The sequence below is a fragment of the Phodopus roborovskii genome, unplaced genomic scaffold (assembly GCF_943737965.1).
Source record: "Phodopus roborovskii unplaced genomic scaffold, PHOROB, whole genome shotgun sequence".
NCBI classification, from domain to species: Eukaryota; Metazoa; Chordata; class Mammalia; order Rodentia; family Cricetidae; genus Phodopus; species Phodopus roborovskii.
Window position 1 is genome coordinate 2,077,689 of NW_026126744.1, and position 22,445 is coordinate 2,100,133.

At 34.5% G+C, this 22,445-nt stretch overlaps 1 protein-coding gene across 1 annotated transcript in view; it reads left to right on the forward strand.

Annotated features, from left to right (window-relative positions):
• LOC127214538 (cadherin-related family member 3) overlaps window positions 1-22,445 on the forward strand; it is an 89,566-nt gene that overhangs the window by 24,795 nt on the left and 42,326 nt on the right. The window contains exons 5-11 of the mRNA XM_051174919.1: window positions 1,165-1,287; window positions 4,879-4,982; window positions 6,499-6,644; window positions 8,879-9,061; window positions 12,490-12,581; window positions 19,136-19,248; window positions 19,953-20,098. Coding sequence (XP_051030876.1) covers window positions 1,165-1,287; window positions 4,879-4,982; window positions 6,499-6,644; window positions 8,879-9,061; window positions 12,490-12,581; window positions 19,136-19,248; window positions 19,953-20,098 — 907 coding nt within the window. The remainder of the gene's footprint in view (window positions 1-1,164; window positions 1,288-4,878; window positions 4,983-6,498; window positions 6,645-8,878; window positions 9,062-12,489; window positions 12,582-19,135; window positions 19,249-19,952; window positions 20,099-22,445) is intronic.

The window sequence follows — 22,445 nt, forward strand, 5'->3', positions numbered from 1 at the left end:
CATGGATATACAATTTCTCATAGACTTGGCAAGAAATATAAACCTTCTAAAGTGCTATCTGTACAGTGTGCTTGCATTCAAACTCTGAGAGCCCATATGATTTTCTGGCACCTGTTTCTTTTGAACACATACTGATATCCCTTACTACCAATTCAGTAACTCTCATTGTGAAGTAATGGACCAGCAAGGCTGCTAGGCTGTCAATTGACCTGGCCTGTTCTGAATTTATTCCAGACAAGTGCAGTAATATTGGGACAGTCACATAATATCTGCTGTCCTTGATTTCCACAATTAGAAGATATTTCTTTTTCTTTCTCTACCCCTCAGTGGTATATCTATAGTTTTCAGTCAAAGTATTAAAATTCCATGTATAATAGTCAACATTACATTGTTATAGACAAGCCAATATGAAATTGTTAAGAAATCTGAGATATTTCCCATTAGATAATGTATTTTTAGTAGATTAAAGAAAAATAACCTTGATACAGCTGAAAATAATATTGTCAGTCAGCCATTTGTAGAAACATGAGAGGAACCACTGGGCAAGCATTTTAAAACATAGTGTTTTGAGAACTAATTATATTGCTAGAGTATAGGATTCATATAAATTCAAAAATAAATTCGCAACAGTAACTGGATATTTTTCTGATAAATTATTACCTTCTTTCACTTTATTTTCAGGGACTTTTACAACAGATCTATTTAATTTAACTTCTCTTCAAATCACTGAAGAACTTTCCATAAAGCTTTAAAACCTACATATAGGGCAGTATTAATATTTGAAAATTTAAAATGTGTGTATAAATCTTGGTATTGTTTGAAATTTAAAAAGTGGCAATAAATTTATTCTGTATGAATATCCTCTCATATATAAAATCATTAGTAGAATCAGAAATAGGCATTTTCAAGTTCTTGTAGGAAAATGTTGTGTATGTCTATTAAACATTAGCAAAGGGACCATATAATATAGTAAACATGTGAATTGATTTTCTTATACTGCAAGTGACAATATACTGTGATTTTATAGCAGATAGTCCATAAGAGTGGTAATTATGAAAAATAAGGAATTGTATATACTAAAGTACCATTACTGTACAGTAATAATTTTTCTGTGTCTTTTGATTCATTTTAGAGTGAGTAACATATATTTATTTTTTTTTCCAGTACAGCATTGAGACAGAATTATCTGGACCAAAGAGGGGAGCAAACTGCTTTGGAGTAGATCCTGTTAATGGTATTGTTAGCTTAAGAGGTGAAGATATCTTGGACTTTGATGCTGGATATCATGTAATTAATTTATTTATCTATTAAGAATAGATGAGAATTAAAAATATCTTTGAACTGTTTATGAAAATTTGAGATATTGTGACATTATAGAAAGGATAATATTTCACAAGATTCATTTGCAAAAATGTGTGTAGCTAATCAAATGTCTAGACCCAAACCAAAGTGTAGGGACTGTAATTTTATAGAAATTTCTAAAGAAATTTAAGACAAAATGACCATAGGTATTCCAGGTAAATGATAATTTGGATTATTGAGTGTGAAGGGTAAGTGGATCAAGTTATTACTGTTATTACTACTATCTAAAAATGTTACTGTTTTAGAGATGATTGTATATATATTAATTCATCAAGCAGTTGAAAAAATACTGAGTAAGAAAATCAAGACTCTAGAACAGTGGTTCTCAACATTCCTTATTCTATGACCTTTTAATAGAGTTCTTCATGTTGTGGTGCTCCCCAATCATGTTATTATTTTGTTGCTACTTCATAACTGTAACTTTGATGCAATGATGAATCCTATGCAACAGCAAGGATCATGACCCACAGGTTAAGAATCACTGTTTGAGCAAAAACAAAGAAATTGCTGATGATATTTAGGAGGCAAATTTAGTAGCTGAAGTTGACTTCCATCTTCTTTTTTTTTATTTTTTTATTTAATTTTATATAACGAAGTCCAATTAAATGAAAACAAACATTTATACACAATATTTGGGAATTTGGGCGTCGTTCTTTCCAAACTACTTCCTGCTGGTAAGGGGCGCTGTCTTGGGGGATTCGAAGAAGATTCAGATATCCTAGCTGTAGTCTGTAGGGCTGTTTTGTCCAGCTGTTTGGAATGTAGGATCAGCTTGTACTCTGTTTCAGGCGGTCTGGTGTGATCAAACCACATTAGTCTGGAAGGAATCCACATCTTTTCATTTTCTGTGGAAACAAAAATAGAAATACTTTTCCCCAGTAACTTGTTCTTCAACTTAAATTTTGGAGTCAAAGCGTTTTTTTTTTTTTTTTTTTTTTTTTAATTTATTATTTTACATGTTGATCCCAGTTCCCTCTCCCTCCCTCCCCTCCAGCCCTCCCTCCCTCCGTCCCTCCCTTTTGCCCTCTCTACCCTCTCCCATGCACTTTAAACACCCTCCCCTCCCAAACCCCCACCACAATACCGTATGTAGGGGAATGCCATCCAGTTGGGGTCATGTAGATCTGACAGGTCCTGTGAAGTAGGGACTAGGGCTTCTCTCCTATCTCTAGAATAAGGCAGTTATCTCTCCATGGGGGATATGTTTGCAAAGTCCTTTTGTGCACCAGGGATACATCCTGGCTCCACTGTCTGAGGTCTCTTAGACTGCTCAGACCTTCTGGCTGAGACCCATATTCAGAGGGGCCCGAGTCAGTCCCCTGTTGGCTTCCCAGCTATCAGTCTAGTGGCCCTTAGCTCCTCCTTGTTCAGGTAAGCTGTCTCTATGTACTTCTACCGCATGGTTTTGTCCTCTCCACCTGCTTCTGGGTTCTAGTTCGACTCAGTGTTTATGTATGGATGTTTGCTCCTGTTTTCAACAGGCATTAGTTGAGGACTCTCATGGAGAAGTTAGTTGTTGATCTCACTCTCCGGGAAGGGCATTTATGATAGCCTTTCCACGGAAGCTGAGATTGTTAGTTGGGTGCAGTCTTGTAGTTCCCTCGACCTTTCTTTGTGTTCAACTTTATCGTCAAACCAATATTGGCTCCCTCTTTTATGTTCTCTCTCTCTGTCTCTCTCTCTCTCTCTTTCCTATTTTCCATTCCTAACCAGGCTCAATCCTCCTGGTTGCACATGCCTTCCTCTCCTCCCTCTCATTTTCTCCTACTTCTCTCTCCATTAGCTGTCCTCCCCCCACTTTACCTGAGGTCTGGGGGACTTGTCCCTTCCCAGTTCTGTGAGGGACTTTATATGAATCTCTTAGAATACAACTTGTATCCTAGTTCCTCTGGTGATGTGAATTATAGGCTGGTGATCATTTGATCTAGTTCTAAAATCCATATATGAGTGAGTACATACTGTGTTTTTCTTTTTGTGACTGGGTTACCTCATTCAGGATGGTTTCTTCAAGTGCCATCCACTTGCCTGCGAATTTCAAGATACCATTATTTTTTTCTGCAGAGTAGTATTCCATTGTGTAGATGTGCCACATCTTCATTAACCATTCTTCAATTGAAGGGCATCTAGGTTGCTTCCAGGTTCTTGCTATTACAAATAGTGCTGCTATGAACATAGTTGAACAGATGTCTTTGTTGCATTGATGTGAATCCTTTGGGTATATGCCTAAGAGGGGGATTGCCGGGTCCTGTGGTAAACTAATTCCCATTTTCCTGAGGAACCGCCATACTGATCTCCAAAATGGCTGTATGAGTTTGCACTCCCACCAGCAGTGGAGGAGTGTTCCACTTTCTCCACTTCCTCTACAACATAAGTCATCACTGGTGTTTCTAATTTTAGCCATTCTGGCAGGGGTAAGATGGTATCTCAAATAACCCTATTAAAAAATGGGGTACAGAACTGAAGAAAGAATTCTCAATGGTGACTTCCATCTTCTAATCTGAAGAAAAAGTAAAAGCATGAGGAATGTCAACTAATCTTACTTAAACTTCAGTTTGGAAGTGGTAAGTGTTGCAGAATGGTAGCATAAGCAATGACAGATTTTACGTGTTCTGTGTGAGATTAAAATTTGGTGGAAAAGAGGTGAACATTAGCAATACTTCTTTGATGTGCATGCAACCAATTCAGGTCTAATATTCCGGTGCTCGACTGCCTCTCTTCTCTGTATACATACACTCTACCCAACATAGGCAGACTTCTAAGACTCCTTCTGCCTTTATCCTCACTATACACTTCATTAACTAATTTTGTGAAATTGCACATATAGGTACTTAACACAAAGCACCAGTCTTTCTTTTAACATGAAGACTTGTACATTGAAGGCATTTATGAATGTTTGTTCAATTTCTTAAAGGCCTTTTACTCTTATGAGTAGTGATTTGATTGTGTTACGAAAGTGACCCTTGGTGACAGGAATGCATGATATTTAAAGGATGAGAGCAGGGAAAGGCTTACTAGGAACATACTCAAGTCTGGTGCAATCCTCAGCCCTTCAAACACTGCACATTGCTCTTATCCTAAATAGCTTGAAGTCCTGTGTCTCAGAATCAGTCCCAAGCAGTTGGCTTTGATAAGAGCTTCAACACATTATATTTTGGGTTTATGGTAAAATATAGAATTCATTCATGTTTTTGTTGTAATTGCCTCTATATTTAGGTCAACAGCCAAGCTACAAAAACCTCTCAGTAAAACTTTATAGGGTAGAAAACAATCCTTTTCTGAAACTTACTGTGGGTATAGTTAAGGGATATTTATGTTTATCCTGACTATTCAAATATGTGTACTTATAAAGACATCTCTCTCTCTCAGATTATATATATATATATATATATATATATATTTCTGAATAGTATTTTTCTTCATATATATACAATTGTATTATGTGTGTAGCAGGAAATGTAAAACTATATAGTTGTACAACCCATCAAATGGTATAATTTTTCAAAACCTCTTTTCCAGACTTTCCAACTTTCAGTGAGAGCAACAGATTCAGCAAGTTTGTTCTGTCAAGGAACAATAATTATCAATATTCGAAACATAAATGATGAGATGCCTCAGTTTGAGTAAGCACATTCATTTTAAAATGTAAACATAGGTATAGGTGAATGGTTAAAGATTACCTTTTGCAGATATTAAAAATGGCAATAAATGGAACACCATACGATGTTCTCTCAAAAACATATTGGTATATACACACAACTGATGCATATATGACACAATATGCAATGTGTGAGAAAATGCCTAAAATGAGATGAGATTAGAAGTGACCAATCTGTAATATGATGGAAACATTTGGCTGTGTTTTTGCTTCCATTCCCAAGACTTTCAAAGCTATTATGCTGATTTTTTATAACTACACTGACCTTAAAATGTTTTAAATAGTTAAGTATTTTATTATCATATTCCCAAGGACAATGTAACAGGAACTATTTGAACATTGTGAATACAAATTTTCCATACTTCAAAATGTAGTAATACTATAAAAAGAAAGTAAACAAACACTTATATTTGTAATGAGAAAGAAATAATAGTGTTATAGTCACTTTCTTTGTGTTACTAAGTTGTGTCTCTACAGATAACTATAGGGAGGAATTTATTGAGTTCTTGAATTAGGCTGGCTGGACATGAGAAACTAAAGCCAAGTTAGAGGTTCAATAATCCCTTATTTCTGAAAATAATCAATCTGCACGTCTACCTATATTTGTAGTAAAAGTACCATCATGATTTAAGAATAATATTCTGCTGCTCTCATCATTTAATAAACACATTTATTGCCTGCTTAACAGAATTTATTACTAAGTATGTATGAGCCATGGCAAAATTATTATATGTTCTCTAAATATTTTTTCATATCAGAAGAGACAAAGAATACTAAGTAATAGGGAAACAAAAAATGAAGTGATTTACAATGTTCTAGAATATAATTATTAAAGGGGACATTGTATATATTATATTAGATGTAAAATAGGAGCCAAGTGAGATATTATCAAGAATGCTGCTTGGATACAGCACTACACACTCAACTCTCTTGTACTTGGACCTCACATGACACACAAGTTATCGGTTAGATATGATGCCTTAAATGCCAAAAGAAAAAAAGAGAATTAGATTTCATAAATATTCTGGATGTGATCAGAGACAGTGCGAGACTCTGACAGGATAACTTTATAGAAGTTGACTTAATACCTTGCTCTAAGTTAGTGCTTTGGGCAGCCCCTCATCCTAGTGTTTACAAGATGAGTGAGTGTATTCAGTGTCTTATGTTCATTTGCCAATTATTCCATATATTGACTATCTGAAACAATGGAGAGGCATTATTTTATTCTGTTTCCCATCTCTCTTATTTTATGGTATTCTTGATAATCTGGCCTAATAGCAGAAACTATATAAAATCATATTTAAAAATCTGTGTAACTTTATGCCAAAAAGAAATTTTCTTAACATTTGACTACATTAGGAGCTTTGAAGTTCTTGACAAAAGATAACGGTTTCATAAATCCAGGAAGTTTCTTAGTTATAATTCAGCAATTACATAATAAGGGTTGTTACTAAAGTTTTTCTTCACAATTTTATCCCTAGACCATTTCCTATGGATTCAATTAATGTGACTGAAAAGAAACCCATTGGAGATATTGTAGCAAGAGTAAAAGCAACAGACCGTGATGAAGACAACAGCATCATATACTCCTTTAAAACCCAGCAGGAAATGTTTGGTTTAGATCCTTGTAAGTTTTAGATAAATACTTCTAGATCACTTTAGCTGAACATACAGTTATATCTACATGCCCTTGAGAGTTTGGTGTGGTAAAATTACTCTTCTAAAAGCGAACACCAAGTAGGAAACATAGTAGACACATGTGACATTTTACTTACAACTTTTCTACTTATTAAAAGACATCTGTGGAACTCATATTGGAGATATTTGTAAAAATTGGGACTTTTAGCAGGCAATTTAATGTTGAATATAAGATTATTGATAGATTTTTGTCTATGTGAACAGCATAGTTATTCTTGTGGGGTTTGATATACATGGCACTATCAAATTTGATAATTGAACAACAAAACAAGCACAAAGAATATGTTGTAGAAGCTGACTGTAGTTTTAGATAGTGTGTAGTCACCAATTCTAGAGTTTGATGTCAGGGAAGGAAGATGAACATAAAGTGGAAAAAGGTAGATTAGAATCAAAAGGATGAGAATGATTCCATCAACATGACTTTGTCTGTGAAAGTTCTTGCATCTGACTTTGATGGCTTTGGTGTTCTGCAGAAGCTGGGTCCTTTCATCTCAGAACTTAGTATACATGCCTATTCTAGAAGTCAGAGACCTGAAAGATATCCCAGATGTATTCAATCTGAAACTGAATATAGTTATAAATGCAGCAATAAAAATTATAAGCCTACTTAAAACATTATGGGATTGTGATTGTGTGTGTGTGTGTGTTTCAATACATAACTCAACTGCACCATTCTTGAGCATCAATGCTGTAGAATACAGTGTGTTGCAACAATGTCCAAAGTTTTTAAAGGCTGAGGGGAAGATAAGGTAGTTAAAGATGCAATTGTACAGATGCAATTTCAGTAGCAATACAGTAGATCAGCCAATATTCATGTAAAAAGGTAAACTACCTTTTTAAACCCTGCTGTTTCCTTTACAACCTTTAAGTTGAACAATTATCTCCCTGTGAGCCACAAAAATGAGAAGCACATGAGAACAGACTAATCAGTTGGCACATTACAAAGCCATAGTACATCGATCAACTATTATCTGAGGAGATTTATTTCAATCCATAGTTTCCAATTTGTTCACAAATCTTCAAATTCAGATGTCGGAGGAAAAAAAAAAAGAAAGGCAATTTTAGTAGAATCCCAAAGCCTTGTGAGTGTGGGGAAGATATTTAGGATAAGGTCGAAGTCGATCATTCAAAGCAAAAAGAAAGTCTCAGAGGGAAAGAAGGTGGTGGCACCACATTTCAGCAGACTTAGGTTGACACTTGAGCTCATTCTCCTTCAACTTTTGTGGGTAACAAAATGACCAAAGTTTATTATCAGAAGCAGTTAATGGTTGGGATGAATTTTCATACTCACTACTACAATATGCTATGACAAATATCAAATGTGACCTCTCATATTTGGAAATTTAGAGAAGGAATGCTACTTAATTTATTTGGTAAACAAATATATCATAATTTAGATATTTAGAAGAAATATTAGGAAATAAGCTTTAATATATAATTTTAAAATAAGCATGTAGTAAAAGAAAAATCTGTTGTAGAATATAATTGAAATTATGTAAACATTTGTTACATTTGCTTATGCTGCAGAATAACTTTAAATGTGTAAATGTGTGTTACTTTTGTTTATGCTACATTTGTTTAATTTTGTATGGATATGTTGCATTTGTTTCACCTTGCCTGCCTAAGGTATCTGATTGCTCTAATAAAGAGCTGAATGGCCAATAGGTAGACAGATAGATGGATAAGCAGTACTGGCAGGTAAGGAGAATAAATAAAAAGAGAAATCTAGGTTTGAGAAGAAAAAGAGAGGAAGGGGAAGAGAATGAAAAAGAGATGGACACACCTGGCATAAGAAACCAGTCAGACACCAGTCAAACAAACACAAGAAGCAGTAAAAGTAACATACACAGAAAGAAAGAGAAGCAAGAGTCCAGAGGTAAAAGTAGATAAAGAGAAGCAGGTTATTTTAACTTAAAAGAGCTAGTCAAAAATGAGCCTACACTAGGCTGAAAATTCATAAAAAATGGTAAGTATCCATGTGATGATTTGGGAGCTTGTTTGTCCCTAAAAGAAAAAGCCTGGTACAAAAAACTTTAAATATGTGCAATGGTTATATTCTTGATAAATATCAACTTTCTTATGAGTGAAAACTACATCTTTAAACATAATATTAACTAACAAAGGAATTCATATGTGGGTCTAATAGTTGATTTCCTTCTTTAGTCACAGGTACAATCACTGTTCTTCAGTCTTTGAATCTTGACAACCCAAGTAACTCCAGATCCTACACTTTGGAAATTGAGGCGAGGGATAATGGCAATAACACCAGCTCATATATGTTCACAGTTTTTGTGGAGAATGTTGATGATCCTATTTCCTGTGATCTCAAATTTACAACAGGTGCAGGTATTTTATAAATACATTTCATTTCAAAGATTCAAGAAACACTGTCCTATAAGAAGTACTATGAAAACATAGTTGAGTTTGCTTGGTGATGTGATTTAGTGTGAAGGGTGCTAAAGATTAAACCCATGATCTTATGAATGTTGTGGCATGTTGGGTAATTGAGCTATAGTTACAGTTCTCAGGTTATTTTAAGCAAAGGCTCATTTCATAACTCAAGCTAGACTTGAATTTGTGATGCTACTGTGTTACTGTGTCTCTCTCCCACTGTGTGTTACAGGGTCACTCTTTCATTGTGTGCTACAAGCTTGGAAAGATTTATTAACAGTAATCATTGAAAAAAGTGGTTTTGAATTTGAAGGTGAATAAGGATAGGTATATGGGAGGGTCTGAAGAGAAGAAAGGGAATACTTTTTAAAAAACGAAACAAAAGCTGGAAAGAAGGAGTGATGGGCTAAAAATTAAGAAGATAAAAATAAAATAGCATCTGTGTGGTTCAAATTCCAATTATAGTTATTAATTTGTGTGGTACATGAAGAACAGTAATGGAAGTATATTCTGAACAAATCTGTGACATATGGGGTTAATATGTCCTTCACAAGTTGTCAAGTGTATAAAAATTCAAACAGTAAGATATGATTTAAATATCTGAGAAAGTAATGAAATCAGTAAGTGAGTTTTGCAAGAGTGAGAACCTATGTTAAATCCCCCAGAGCCCATGGAAAACAAAACAAAACAAGTAAACAAAACACCAGCTGGGGTTATGTGCTGGTAATGTTTCTGGTGCAGCAGATAGGTGGATCTCTGGAGTACCTTGGCTAGTCAGCCTAGGCAATTGCCACAGTCAAACTTAGACAAAGAATGAATGGCAGCTAAGGAATACTGAGAGAAGAAGAAATGATCTTTCCCAAGGAAAAAGCACACAAATTGTTTACCCAATACTACGTAATTATCACTGCAAACAAACAAACAAACAAAAAAAAACCCCAAAACCAAACATACAAATAACATTATACAGACTTTGAAGAATGTATTTACATATTTAATAACACACATACACATACACACAAACATACACACCACACACACACACACACACACACACACAATTAATAAAAAAGAGACCACAAATTTGATAGAAAACAAAGGGGGTAGGGATATGGTAGTAGTTGAAAGGAGGAAATGTAAGAAGCAAAATGATGTTATTAAAGTATAATCTCAATTTTAGAAAACAGTTAAATACAGAGAAAATCCTACATGGATCTGAGTGTAGAATAGCCTTCTCTTTTAGTGTGTGTGAAGATATTATCTTTTGGATGACTATGAAACGATTTGATGATATTCTTGGTAATTTCATTTTAGTGTCTCCATATTATAGGAAATTCTTAAAAGATGCACATGAATCTCAAGGTCATTATGACCTGATTTCCACTGTAGACTTGGCTGAACTGCTAAGACACACTTGAGATCTGGAAGACTTTGCCTCATTATATCAGTGGTGTCCTTGCAACTGAGGCCAACATGAAGAACTCACTTTGAATTAAACAAATGTAAACTTTTGTGAATATACCCCAAAAGACATTGACCCTGTTATTATGCTGCTGATTTGACATACTGTATAATCAATTTACTTACTGCTTCTAGTTGTGTAGAGGTGACAGCTTTGCAGAGTGAATTACTAACTCAGTACATCTGTTCCCATACTTTGGTGTAGAACAAAAATTCAAACAAAGGTACTAGTTCATCCAAAAGTTGTTCTGTTATTATTCCTAAAAATAGCAAAAAAAAAATGATGATTATAAACAATAGCCACAGAACCTGAGAGACTGCTTGCTCTTGCAGGGAGCTCAGATTTTGGTTTCTAGAAGCTACATAATGAAGCACAACAACCTGGAAATTCAGTTTCAGAGGCTCTAACCCTTCTTTGGACATTCTCCAGTCCAGGCATACATTTGTGCATAAACATGTATTTGAGCACTTACATATAAAATAAAAATAAATAAATATTTCAAAAAAATCCAACAGACTTGGTGTTAAAATGATGCACACAGTAAAGAATCCGCAAGTAGAAGATGCTACAAAATATTTGAATGTATTAAGACCTTCCACATAATTAGCCCTAAGCAACATAGGCTAACTCATTTAATTCTGTCTGGATCAATTGGATTTCAGCAATTATATCTTTTTACTTTTCTTTGCATTCTTTTTTTCCCCATGTGTTTCCTTTTTGTGCCTTCTTTTTATATTTATGCATATGGTGTGACTATGTGTATGCATTTATATATCACGTTTTTAAAGGTGGATCAGTTTTTCATCCTATAAAGAAATTTCCAATACTTTACATGCTCATGTATGCATCTCTTTTACTTTATTTTTAGATGAGATGCAATCACACTTCATTATATTAGAACCAAGATAAAGAGCAGTTTTTGGAGATAGCATCATTTGTTGAAATGTGTGAGACATGTAAACAGTATACTTAACTCTCCGAATCACCAAAAAGTTGAAAATGTACTCTATCTCTGGTGTGTACATGTTAGGGATGCAGCATAAATTAAAACATATATTTTACTTGCTTCACCATTTGCATCTATTTTTATGCACTACTGGGGAAAAAGTAAAAAATTCCATATTCTAATATCTGTGAATGTAAGTGGCACTATTTCTGTAAATATTGTTTCAGACTCTGATCAGTTACATCTCATTCCTCACATCAACCAAATACTTAAATTTAAGAATAAAAACTTGAATTATGCTGACTTTTTAAATATAAAAATTTAAAAGCAGTTCTCTAGGCTGGGTGTTCTCAGGTTAGAGTCCAGATAGTCAGGAAGTGAAGGAAGGAGGTTTACCTCTTCACAGGCATTGGAGACTAGCCTGGACAGCTTAGAGAAACTTCGTGTCTGTGTATGGAATGAGACTGGGGGAGGCATGGCTCAGTGCTTCAGTGCTGAGTCTGTAAGCATGAAGACCTAAGGTTATTTCACCAGCACATACATAAAAGTTGGGTGTGCTGATGCTGGTCAATAAACCCACTGAAAAGAAATCTCAGGGGCACACTGGCCAGAGAACACAGCTGACAAAGAGAGACCCAGTTAAGTGAGAAAACTTGTCTCAAAAAAATATGGTAAAGCAATGATTGAAAAACACACGAACCTCAATTTCTTGTCTTCAATGTGTCTGTGTGGGCGGTTATGTCAGTAAACATGCATATGACCCCACCCCCAAGACATAAATAAAATAAAAGAAAAAGATCAATGTTGACGTTCACATAAATAAAAATTTGTAGTGCTTTCTAGAGAAAGTATCCTTAAAGAATTACTCAATGGAGATTTTTTACAAGCCTGATGACTTACAGCAGCCATGTGAAGCAAGACAGGACAGAGGCATGTGCCATTTACTAACTGTCGATTACTCATGTGATTGTGTAGGTGTTTCAGTGTCTGTTGCTGAAAATATCCCTGCCTCTGCTTTTATATATGCAGTTCTTTCAAGAGATCCAGATCTGGGACAAGAAGTTGAAGTAAGTTTTTTATTGTCACTTATATTTTTCCCAAAATGTAAAAATCTGAAAGCATTACTTAATATTTCAATGAGAAAAGCTTGTTTCCGCAGACTTTAATTAAACTAGGCTTTATATCTTATGATGCTTACTGAAATGAGAGAATTTAAGACAGAAAATAGAATCCATAGACCTAAAATGGTATGAAAACACTGTAAGTGAAGAGTACTATTATCGACATTGATGATGCTTATGTACTCTAGAATAGTCTCTTCTTTTTATTTTCTTTATTTGGCTCACAATTTTCATAAACGGTATTTAGATTTTCATATTATTTTGGTTTCAGCTATAATTTGTAAATAAGAATTAATGAATAATAGATGATGAAATAGTTACTGTTTCGTGGGGGAAGAAATAAATTTATCATTGTGTTTACTCAAAAATTTTATGATGTAATATAACCCATAACCTAATTATATTTCTAAGAAACAAATTTAGTCTCTTGGTAGTATATTAAATCATATTAATATATTGGGATATTCTTCCCTAATTTTAGTGGTTTAGTCAATGTCTTGATAGAATGGGCAAGAATTTTCTATTTGTTCATGCTGGTAACAACTGACTTATAAGCAAACTTGGGAATGTGGCTAAGCTGAAGTTTGAGAGCACAGCTCTCAGAAAACTTAATGGAATTTTTATTCTGATTTGATTATGAATCATTGTATACTGATTTTTCCTTATCAAGTGTTTAGACAGAAAGGCACATAAGAAAATATAATTATTTCTTGTTGGACTCAAAGGTCTCATGTATGAAAGTATATTGTGTTGGAGGAGAGAATGTAAGAACAGTTTTGCGTGCTTAAAGCTGTGGGATATCCATTTCTGTATGCATGGATATGTGCATGTATATGTAAACATATTTATTTTCTGTAAATAACATTATTATAATGTTTGAGTTATGAGTCATTAAAATGATAAAAACACAAAGATTTAGAAGGTAATTATTTTTAGAAAACCCTAAATCATCATAATAGAAGAAATAAAAGGTTTTTTCATAAAAATGTTTAGTGTATTCTCATCCAACATAAGTTGACTTTAGTTGTTCAGAAATGGCCTTACCATAGCCTATCCATCAACAAAGTAACTCCATGTGTTGTTCATCAACAAAGTAACTCATTGTGTCCATCAACATGGTTCTCCTTTCTCTTTTGTAGCATTAATCATTGCACCTCCCAGGTTTTATTGTTTCTTTGAACCAAAATCAGGATGTAATTTTCTGTCTTTGTATAGTTCAGCATCTAAATAATTTTTTTTGCATCATATAATATTTTTGTTAAATCTGGGGCACATTATCCTGTTATAAGTGTTATAATAACAATGGAGAAGACTATGAAAACAACCCATTTGTTTAAAGTATTATTTGATTTTATTTTTTCATGTGTAAAGTCAATACTGGGATAAGACTGAATGCTGTTATGTGTACCTCTTTAGATACACTTTTTCAATGTACAAGAGGGAATGGGGTTTTATATTGAAAAAAGCTGTCAATGTAATACTAGAATGTAAACTAATTGTGAAACCAGTGACAGTTATTAACCAAAAATGCCCTAGTTCTTAAGTACAAAACAAAATATGGAAAGAGTACAGCTAAAAACGTGAAGGAATGTTTGCATTGTTTTTGAAGTCTGGATACAAAGACAAGTTCAGATTTTATTTATGGGCACTGTCTTCACAAAATGAAGCTGAGTGTAGCTTTTGCCAAATAATTGCATCAAAAATGTCAGTTCAAAATTCATGCTTTTACAATAATATATCGGTAATGTTTGTGGTTTTTGTTCCTAGTTTTTAATATTAAATTCTTCAACCAATGCCACTGCTTACTTTGCTTTGGATCCACATAGTGGTGTCATTTCTAAAACTTTGGAACCTCTTTTGGATTATGAAACAGATCCTAAGGTGAGAACAACTGGTATTTTAAAATAACAAATGCTTTATTTGCCTTCTAATTAAAGTGTTTGAAATTCACTTGAAATGAAACAAAGCATAAAAAGTCACTCAATTCATCTAGTCCAATAGAAAGTCACTTAAAAGCATATTGAGAAGCACATTTGATGCATTTGCTACAGAGGTCTTGGGATGAGGCATGGGCATCTAGCGGTAGCATCCAGTACATTCTGTAAGATGAACAAAGACAGAGAGAAGACCAATGAAGAGAAAGTGAAAATGACAGAAACAAGGGGTTCCTGCAGGTACCAGGAAAGTGAAGATGGCAGGTGCAGCTAGATGACCTTAAGAGTTGGTAGTGAAAAACAACAGCTCTAAAGGAGAAAGGAGAAGGAAACACAATCTCCTTAGAGTAGACAGACAACTCCCATGAGGACTGTAGGGTACGCATAGCCCATAGTCTGTAGGGAGTCTCTGGGTCTGCCTTCTACAGGATCCCTGGGCCTTCCCCTTTCAGGACTCTTTCCTGTCACCATCTCTGGTCCTGCCCAGGGATATCCTGGATTTCCCTAATACTCCTTCACATTGATATTTTAATTCCAGCTGCATTACGTTTTAAATTAAATTAAGAATTATTCACATTTATTTATTTTTCTTTTAAAAAATATTCAAAGTAGATTCTTATATAATACATGTTGACCAGTTTCCCTTCTGTCCTTTCCTCCCAGCCTCCCCAACTATCCTCTATCCTAGACCTCCATTGTCTCTCCATTTCCCTTTAGAAAGCAATAGGGCTCCAAAAGAAAACAACCAACCACGACAAAACAAGATACAATAAGACAAGGAAAAACCCCTTGTACCTGGAGGCTGAAGAAGGCAAGCCAAGAAGAAGAACACATAAATGAGTCAGAGACAACCCGACTTCCATTGTTAGGAGTCTCACAAAAACACCAAGCTAACAGCCACAATGCACACAAAGGTTCTGGTATAAACCCATGCAGACCCCATGCTTGCCTTTTTGTCTCTGTGAACTCTGCATAGTTGATTGGGGGGGAGGGGGAATGTTCTCCTAGTGTCTTCTATCCCCTTTGACTCCTAGTCTTTTGTCATCTTCCCAGAAGTTCCCGAGCTCTCATGGGAGGGACTTGACAGAGACCTCCAGTTTAGACTCTCACTTCGCTTAATGTGTGTCTGCAGATTTCTATATCTACTCCTATCTGTGCTAGAGAAAGCCTTTCTGATGAGGACTGGACAAGGCACCTGTCTATGAGTAAAGCAGAATATCATAGAACATCATATCATTTCTCCTCCTCCTTCTTCATCTTCTTCTTCGTCATCTGCGTCTTCCTTACCCCCATCCTCCTTTTCTTTTCCTTTTGCCAGTCATGTTTGGTTCTGGCTTAAGAGTCTAGGCTATCCAGTCTCCTGTTCCTAGTATCCAGGCTGTATAGGACATCAGCTCCCACTCTTGGCATAGACCTCAAGTTAAAGAAAGCAGTTGGTGGGCCACTCACACATGTTCTGAGTCACCATTGCCCCACCACAATCTGCAGAAAGATAGATTGTAGGTCAAGAGTTATTGTACAGGTTTCTCTTTCAGGACCCTGCAGAGTGCTTCCCCGGTGCCAAAGAGACTAGGTTCCACGAGGCACCAACTCTACCTCTGTACAATCAGCGAGCTGAGTGGACGCTGTCCTAGGTCCCACTGTCATTTTTCCCTAGGTGACCTGTATCATCCCTAAATACCTTTCACAATATTTGTATAACATTCATAGGTACCTTGATTTTTATTCCTATGTATTCATTTGTTGTTTGGCCCCGTGGTTATACAGGACAAATGATTTTTATCTTGAAAATACCTACTTTGATATATACCAAGATTTGAATAATTAATTAGGGGACTTCTCCCTGGGGATAGACTACTGCAGTCTGCTACATTCCTTAGTTTCCTGCAGTACTTTGTCTATGGCAGTGGTTCTTAACTTGTGGGTAGTGATCTCTTTGGCGAAACTCACTCTCCAAATATATTTGCATTATGATTCAAAACAGTAGTAAAATTACAGTTATTAAGTGACCACAGAAATAATTTTATGGTTGGCGGTCAATAGAATATCAGGAACTGTATTAAAGAGCGGCAGCATTAGGAAGGTTGAGAACCACTGATCTATAAGTAGGGCCCTGTGAGATTTTCCTTCTCATGTTGACATATCTGCTGGTGGTGTTCTTTTTCAGGTTGTGTTTAGGCAGCAAGTAATATTGCTGAAATAACATGGGTCGAATTTCTTAGGCCTTTGGTTAAGATCAAATATAATATCTGTTCTGATCAGTTTGTCAAGATTTTCACTTGAATTTGATTTGATATAGTTTTTCCTCCATTTTTCAGATAACATTTGACTTCCTTTTTTTCTTTATTTATTAATAGTCTGTACAACTTTTTTTTCCTGTTATTGTGCTATCCTTGTTTTCTGATTGATAGTCAACCCCATATGAGACAATTTACAATATAGCTTGCAAAATTAAACTCACTAATATTTTAATTTATTTCCATATTTTAATCCTGATTATATTCTTTTATGGTTGGCTAGTCAAAGCTCTTGGTCATTTCTACATTCATTTGTCTGTTTCTTAAACAGGAGTTAATCTTGAGAAAGGATAGCCATTTACAAAATCTATTTGGGCAGTGTTACTGAATCATGTCTTGAAAGGAACATATTGCAGATTTTTCAGACCAAATGTTTAATATAAGCGTTACATCTTCCCTGCTTGTCACTTATCTATTATTTTGCTCTGTATAAATATATAATCTAACAGTCAAACCACCATTAGATAAAATTTCATCATTCTTTGATTTGTATGACTGTGTTTCTCATGAGGATATGATGCCTATCATAGTGAATGCTTTCTTAGTATGCAAAATATAAAGAAGCAATAGGTTTCTTTGTTTCAAATACACTTTCTTATGCTTTTAATTTTTTATGTTTTGAGAATTCCATAGGTGATTATGTATTTACATTATTTTTCCAGCCCTCCCTTTAACTTCTTCCATGTCCTATTCACCTGCACCCATTCAAATTCATGAACCCTTTCTCTGTAATTCTCACACACACATGCACAAACACACATGTATGCATACAACCCACATGCACACACATACACACCCACCTGCTTGTGTACACACACCACAAATTCACTCATACACACATGAACACATACCCTCACGCACCCACACTCGCTTATACACAACATACATATATACACATATACACATACACACATGCACACACACATGTGCGGGCACACACACACACACACACACACACACACACACACACACACACACATAGAGCTGGGTGAGACTGGTGATTTCTTTTCTCCTCTAGCAGCAGCACACAGAACAATTTGTAACCCCATGAAAAACAGCCAATAAGATTAGCAGTTCCATATCAGGGCTTGCTTAAATTATACAGATTTTAATAACTCAAATATGTGATGTCTTCAGTAATAGGGTTTTAGTATCAAATTCTGTCAGTGAATCAAATGAAATATGAAATGGCAAAATTCTATAATGTTTGAAAATGTGAAGGGCCCTACTTGACTTAAAAAGTGGTAAGCCATTCCTGATACAGTTTTTTTTTAAATTATTTATTAGCATATGTCGTCTAGTTAAGGTACTTAAACTATTTTATATATATGTACATACATTTATTTTAAAAGCTTCGTTTTGCTGTTCTTTTAATACACAGTCTCTCTGTGTATCCCTGGGTGTCTTAGAACTCATTATGTAGACCAGGATTTCCTGGAACTCAAAGAGATCTACCTGCCTCTGTCTCTCTAGTGATGGAACTGAAAGCTTGTGCCAATATATCCAATAGGATAGTCTTTAGTAGCTGTCCATATGACTGTTGTGGAAGGCCTTTAGTTCACTTTTATATTTTTTTCACTATTCTGCCATCTATTCCTCAATCCGTTTAACTTTCAAAGAAGGAGATATGGAAGACAACGAGGGAAATAATCAAATGAGAATTTAATTTAATTTATGCTCACTCATTTGAAATATTCCTGAAAAGAAGTTTCAATAAGGGAAGATGTCACTGGATTTGATAAGATTTTTGCATTTACATTTAATATGCTTAATGATTATAGAATTAACTTTAATAAATAAAAACTAAAATCAAAATTTATTAGCCTTATTATCTTGTAAGACTATATTTTACAATTGTTTAGTTGTTCTAGAAATCTTACATTAAAGAAATTTTTACATATTTCAAATTGATGAAAATTCATGACTTATCAATATTTTCTAAAAGTACAATATGCTTCATATTTTTCTAAACAATGAGACTTAACATGTTATTTTAGTACTTCAATAAATTTAACACACATTTCCTGCAATATAGTAAAGTGATGTATAAAAATATAGTCTAAAATCTATGGTAATTAGTAGGTAGAATTTGTTGCAGAAATACATACATAAAAATAGGAGATAACCCTTTCAACAAATGTTAAGAAAATTAGGAATGATGTAAGTTTCTGTTTCCTGGCTTCTTTCATTTTACTTTTAAAACATTTCTTTATAACATGTGTTATGCATTCAAAGTGAAAAACTAAAACATTTTGTCTTTTGCTCTTAGTTTTTCCAGTTAGTAATCGCTGTGAGAAATAGAGACAACCTGTCTCTGGAGTCATGCGTCGGCACCATCACTATAAACATCCAAAATGTTAATGATGAGAGTCCAGTTCTGATGTAAGCAATGTTTAATCTAAATATTTAAGTGTTCAAATTAACCATTTAAACTGTTTTATTGAAAGATAAAGATCAGTGTTTTTTCTTTTCATTGCAAAATTTCTTGTAATATCAATGTGACGTTGAAAGCAAATTTCTATGAGCTTGATAGCATTGCTCTTTGCCTTTTCTCATGCGCAGTAAACAAAATTAACCTCATTCATGTTTTCTCTTGAAACTACAGAAAAAGATCATTTTTCCATGGAATAGAATTCAAATTTCCTATGTCTTTGCTATTTATAATGAAAAAGAAAAGTAATATAGAAATGAACATTGGTATATTTATACTGTGAGATCAATGTAACCACTCAAGAGAATTGGGGCAGTAAATAGTTTTGACATGGATATACATCCAAACATATGTAAAAGGAAAAGTTATTGCTGAAGAATTCATGGTATTTTCTCATCTGTTATAATTTATAATTTCTCAGTAAGGTGAAGAACTAAAGGAACAGAATGGATAAAATATTGTTTAAGCTCATTTTCGAAATACATCAATAGTGTCTAATTTATACATTCCAATTTTCAAGTTATTTGAATTCAGAGGCTGTAAATTGTAACAAAAGATATATACTTCGTGAAATTTCATATATTTTCTAAGTGACATTAATGGAAAGAGTCATTTGTTTTCACTGAGTACTAAAAATTTCTCCTTTGCCCTCTAGATACAGACCTGATTCACCAATAAATATCAATGAAAATCTGCCTGTGGGAACAAAGTTGGCCAAATTCACAGCAACAGATAGAGATATAGAGGATGCTGTACATTATGAAATTATAGGTACACAGAAAGAGTTTGCAATAAATGAAGGTATAATAATTTTGTGGTTAACCATTTCAGAAAGCATACTATAAAGTATTTCATTCATTAAATTAAGCTCTGAAGTCATTATATCTGAGTGAAATGATATTTAAAATATGTATGAGAGCACTTAGCATAGTTTTATAAAGGAAGTAGTAATCCTTCCTTCCTTGTTAAAAGTATGGAAGTGTTCTCTATGTCCAACTACTCTGGCAGAATTTTTCACAATCCAGATATATAAGTTTGGACTGCAAACTTATTTTATGACCTTTCTCTGAAAAATCAGTTTCCCATGGAAAACAGAACATTAGTTATCATAAACAGAATGCTTATTTTATGTCATATTTCTTTTATTACAAACATAAAAGCTGAGATTTTACTGAACCAATCTCCAGCTGAATGTAGTGCTGGGGAGGAGTTTTGTTTCCTTCTCCCACCACTATGAAAGGGAACAGAGGTAGGGCCTTAAAACTTACACACATACATTTGAATTCTGTGACATAGGTAAACTTGAGTTCAGTCCTTTTGAGTGCAACACTTCTTATTTCAAGTGCATCTCAGATGCTCGGAGATTGAGAAGCTGACTGTGTCTCTGGCAATTTAGGCATGAAGTGAGAAGACAGAGTAAAGAGATATTTCTCCTAGTTTGAAGGCATTAACGAATAGAATACAATTCAATGTGTACTTTCATCAACTCAATGTAAAGATTCCCATGTGTGGAGTTAAGGATGGATAGAGGATAGCCCCATAGGGGGAATGCAAGCATGGCAAGGCAGAGCTTACAAAGAGAGAGCGATGATGAACCAAGGCTGGTCTCTTCTACCTGAGGTGTGCCTCATAAAAGTGGGAAGTAGGAAATTTGGGTAAAACATACAGCAATGATGTAAAATTGCTAGTATCAAAATAAACTTAAGTTTTTAATACACATATATAGGAATCTCAATGAATAAATGGATTTTTTTTTTCAGATCCAGGGAGACTAAAGAGACATGACAAGGAGTACTTAATAACTTTTTATAAAAAGTATTGACACAACCAGTGCAATTTGAATAAGACTTTTGGTACCAGGATTTTCACTTTAGGATGTTGAAACTTGATTTGTTGCTGAGCTGATGTATACCTTGGGTTGGGAAACAATGAGATCATGTACTTAATCTCTTATTTTTCCAGAAAAAAAACATTTATACGAACTTTGAATATTTAAAACTATGCTTTCCATTAAGGAGAAAGGGATAATGGTTATCAAAGAAAGGAATAAAAGGTACTTGGATTATATAGCAAAATTCCTGGAGATGTCAATTAGAAACAAAAATACGACTAATACTCAACACTTCTTCAAGAAAATAGGCCTAAAATAAAACACAAGCAGTTAGGTTTTTTCCAAAGTAAGGTCCCAGTGAAAATCAGTGCAGATGTTTTAGTAAACTATTACAAAGTTTTTAAATATAGTTGTTTCTGTCTTATCAGTATTTATCCCTAGTATATGAATGGACTCTGGGAGTCTATCCCACTTACAGGAATACTCTCTCATCCTAGACACATGGGGGGAAGGCCTAGGCCCTGCTCCAAATGATATGACAGACTTTGAAGGCTCCTCATGGAAGGCCTCACCCTCCCTGGGGAGCAGAAAAGAGATGGGATGGGGTTTGGTGGGGGTGATAGAGGGAGGATAGGAGGGTAAGGGAACTGGGATTGACATGCAAAACAACCTTGTTTCAAATTTAAATTAAAAAAAAAGGAAAAAAAGTCTTTTTTACTGTAAGAGTGTTAGTTAGATTCTAAACAGATATTCCTTCAAAATATCTGTTATTTATGCAAAATATCTGATATTTATGCAAAATAAAATATAGCATATTTAGGAAAATTGAAAACACTAAATGTAAATTTAAAAGCTCCTATGTGGTATCTGAAGAGAACTTAATGGTTTAGAGTATATGCTACTCTTTAAGAGGATCCAGGATCCATTCCAGCACTCACACTGCTTGTCTAACAGCCACCTATAACTGCAGCTCCAGGGAACTCCATGTCCTCCACTGGTCTTCTGAGACACTTGCACTTGCATGCACTTCACTCCTACCTCCCTTCCCTAGAACTTTGCATAATTACAAACAAACAAATAAATCATTAACAAAGTTTGTACCTGGAAAAATAATGATTCCCTAGAGAAGGAGAACAGACAAGAGAGATGTGGTAAGGAAGCAGTATACTTTATAGTATACAAAAGTTAATTACATACCATAGTTTGTAAAGTAGTATATACCTCTGAAGCTCTCTCATGTTCTGCTAGTACATATATAATACAAATATGTAGGAAGTTAATTCCTACCAGAAGTATCTTTTTTACTTTTTGTTTTGT